The following is a 2,422-nucleotide window of genomic DNA, read 5'->3' as shown; positions in this document are numbered from 1 at the left end:
ATAACAACAATTCAATCCCTACCAAAACCAAAAGCCAAACCCATTGCCATTCATAGCGATCATATAGGACAGAGTAGAACTGCCCCACAGAGTTTCCAAATCTTTACTGAAGCTCACTGTTACCATCTTTCTCCTGTAGAATGGCTGGTGGGTCTGGACAGCCGACCTTTCAGTTAGCATCCAAGCGCTTAACCACTGCGCCCCCAGGGCTTCTTTCTACGAGAAAAAGGGTTAGGATTTACAATAGATATTTGGGGGGGGGGGGAACAATTCAATCCTTAACAGTTTCTCATGTCCAGATTCCAGGCCCTACAATGGTACCTGGAGGTAGAGCTTCTGCAGGGCCTTCTTCATGTCTTTGTTCCTCAGGCTGTAGATGAGCGGGTTCAGGCTGGGCGTGAGGACAGAGTAGAAGACTGCAGCCAGGCGCCCTTGCAGTAGGGAGTAGTGGGTGGTGGGCTGCATGTAGGCACAGCTGCCAGTGCCATAAAACAGGAGCACTGTGGCCAGATGAGAAGAGCAGGTAGAGAAGGCCTTCCCGCGGCCAGCTGCTGAGCGGATCTGGACCACAGTAGCCAAGATGCGGACATAGGAGAGAATGGTGAGGGTGAAGCAGCTCATGATGACGCAGCCGCTGACTGCAAATCCAGTAGCCTCGTGAGCATCTGCGCTGGCACAGGCCAAGTGCATGACGGGGGGAATGTCACAGAAGAAGTGGTCAATCACATTGGGGCCACAGAAGGGCAGGGAGAAGGTGTTGGCTGTGTGGAAGGTGGAGTAAACGAGCCCACTGCCCCAAGCCACCACCACCAGGGAGACACAGGTCTGGGGGCTCATGGCTGCCCTGTACAACAGGGGCCTGTAAATGGCCAGACAGCGGTCATAAGCCATGGAAGTGATGAGAAAGCACTCCACTGACCCAAAGCAGACAAAGGCGAAGAGCTGAGATGCACAGGCAGGGAGTGAAATCTCCCCTGAGCCCACCGTGGCAGCCATCATGGCCCGGGGCAGAGTGGTGGATATGGAGCAGATGTCCACCAGGGAGAGGTTTTTGAGGAAGAAGTACATGGGCGTGTGCAGGCTGGCGTCCAGTGTCACGGCAGCCACAATGGAGATGTTCCCCAGCACTGCAGCAATGTAAATGAGAAGGAAGGCTGCCGTGCTGAGGAGCTGTAACTCAGGGATGGCTGAGAAGCCCTGGAGGATGAAGACAGATACTGCTGTGAGGTTGGTCATGTTCTGTCCTAGGAAAACCTCTTGAACTACAGAAGATGCTCAGGGAAGAGGGCATGAGGAGAATAATTCAACAATAACAAAGATCTAGAAGGAAAGGACAGAGCAGTTGAATAAATTTTAATGAAGAACTATTCTTCATTAATCACACAATGCATTATTTGCTTTCTGTAGGTGTCTCAACCTCAAATACTGCCAACCTTTCAGTTAGCAGGTGAGTGCTTTAATTACTGCACCACTAGGGCTCCTACATATACCTACATGGGCCTCAAACTCAAATAATACAGGAGTCTCAAACTCAAATACATATAGGGATTTCGAACTCAGAGATCAGTAAAAAAAAAACCAGTAACAATTGAGTCGAATCCTATTTACAGCAACCCCACTTGTGTCAAAAGTTGAGTATAGCACAATAGGGAATGGTGGGGACTGTGGAGAAATGGAGGGCGTATGTTCTGTCCAAATGAGGCAGCTGCTCTAAGCTCTTGCCAACCATTGCCATATAGCAAAGTGAACCATGCATTATCAGGTTCTCTGATATTTTTCAAGAGAAGTCAGAGCTGCAGATTTTTTGAAAAATTGGATGGTGGTAAATATTTATATAACAAAACATATGCCATCTCAACAATTTCTAAATGTATACTTCAGTGACACTGATTACACTCTACAAGCCCTGCAACCATTCTGGCTATCCTTTCCCCAAGTCACAGAATTCCGGATTTTTTCATGTGAAATCTCCTTTTGTATACTGAGAGGTTACCTAGTGCTGCCGTAACAGAAATACCATAAACCAGGGACTTTAAAGAACAGAATTTTATTATCTCACTGTTCAGGAGGCTAGAAATTGAATTCAGGGTATGGCTCTAGGGGGAGTTCCTTGGAGTTCCCTGGTGTTCTTTGAAATCTGTCTTCCTCCATGTTTGTCTCTGTGTGTTTTATGCTCTTTTTATAATTCAGAAGTGATTAGGTTAGGACCTACCCTACTGGGATCTGACCTCATTAACATAACAAAGAAAACCCTATTTCCAAATGGGATCATCTCCACAGGACTTAAACACATATTGGGGGGGTGGGGGCACAATTAAATCCAAAGCAAGAATGAATTCAGATTTAAAACACTGTGCATATCAAACAGGGCTACAAACTTGAGACTGCAGGTCATGTCATGCATCTCGATGTATAACCCCAT

At 47.1% G+C, this 2,422-nt stretch overlaps 1 protein-coding gene across 1 annotated transcript; it reads right to left on the bottom strand.

Annotated features, from left to right (window-relative positions):
• Nucleotides 1-309: 309 nt before the first annotated feature.
• On the bottom strand, nucleotides 310-1,916 carry LOC100658275 (olfactory receptor 9S13-like). Its single transcript, XM_003406645.3, has one exon. The coding sequence runs from the start codon at nucleotides 1,234-1,236 to the stop codon at nucleotides 310-312; it is 927 nt and encodes a 308-aa protein (XP_003406693.2). The 5' UTR covers nucleotides 1,237-1,916.
• Between the last annotated feature and the right edge of the window lie 506 nt (nucleotides 1,917-2,422).

This window comes from Loxodonta africana, chromosome 11 (genome assembly GCF_030014295.1).
Source record: "Loxodonta africana isolate mLoxAfr1 chromosome 11, mLoxAfr1.hap2, whole genome shotgun sequence".
Lineage (NCBI taxonomy): Eukaryota > Metazoa > Chordata > Mammalia > Proboscidea > Elephantidae > Loxodonta > Loxodonta africana.
This window is presented reverse-complemented; position numbering and strand designations above follow the sequence as displayed.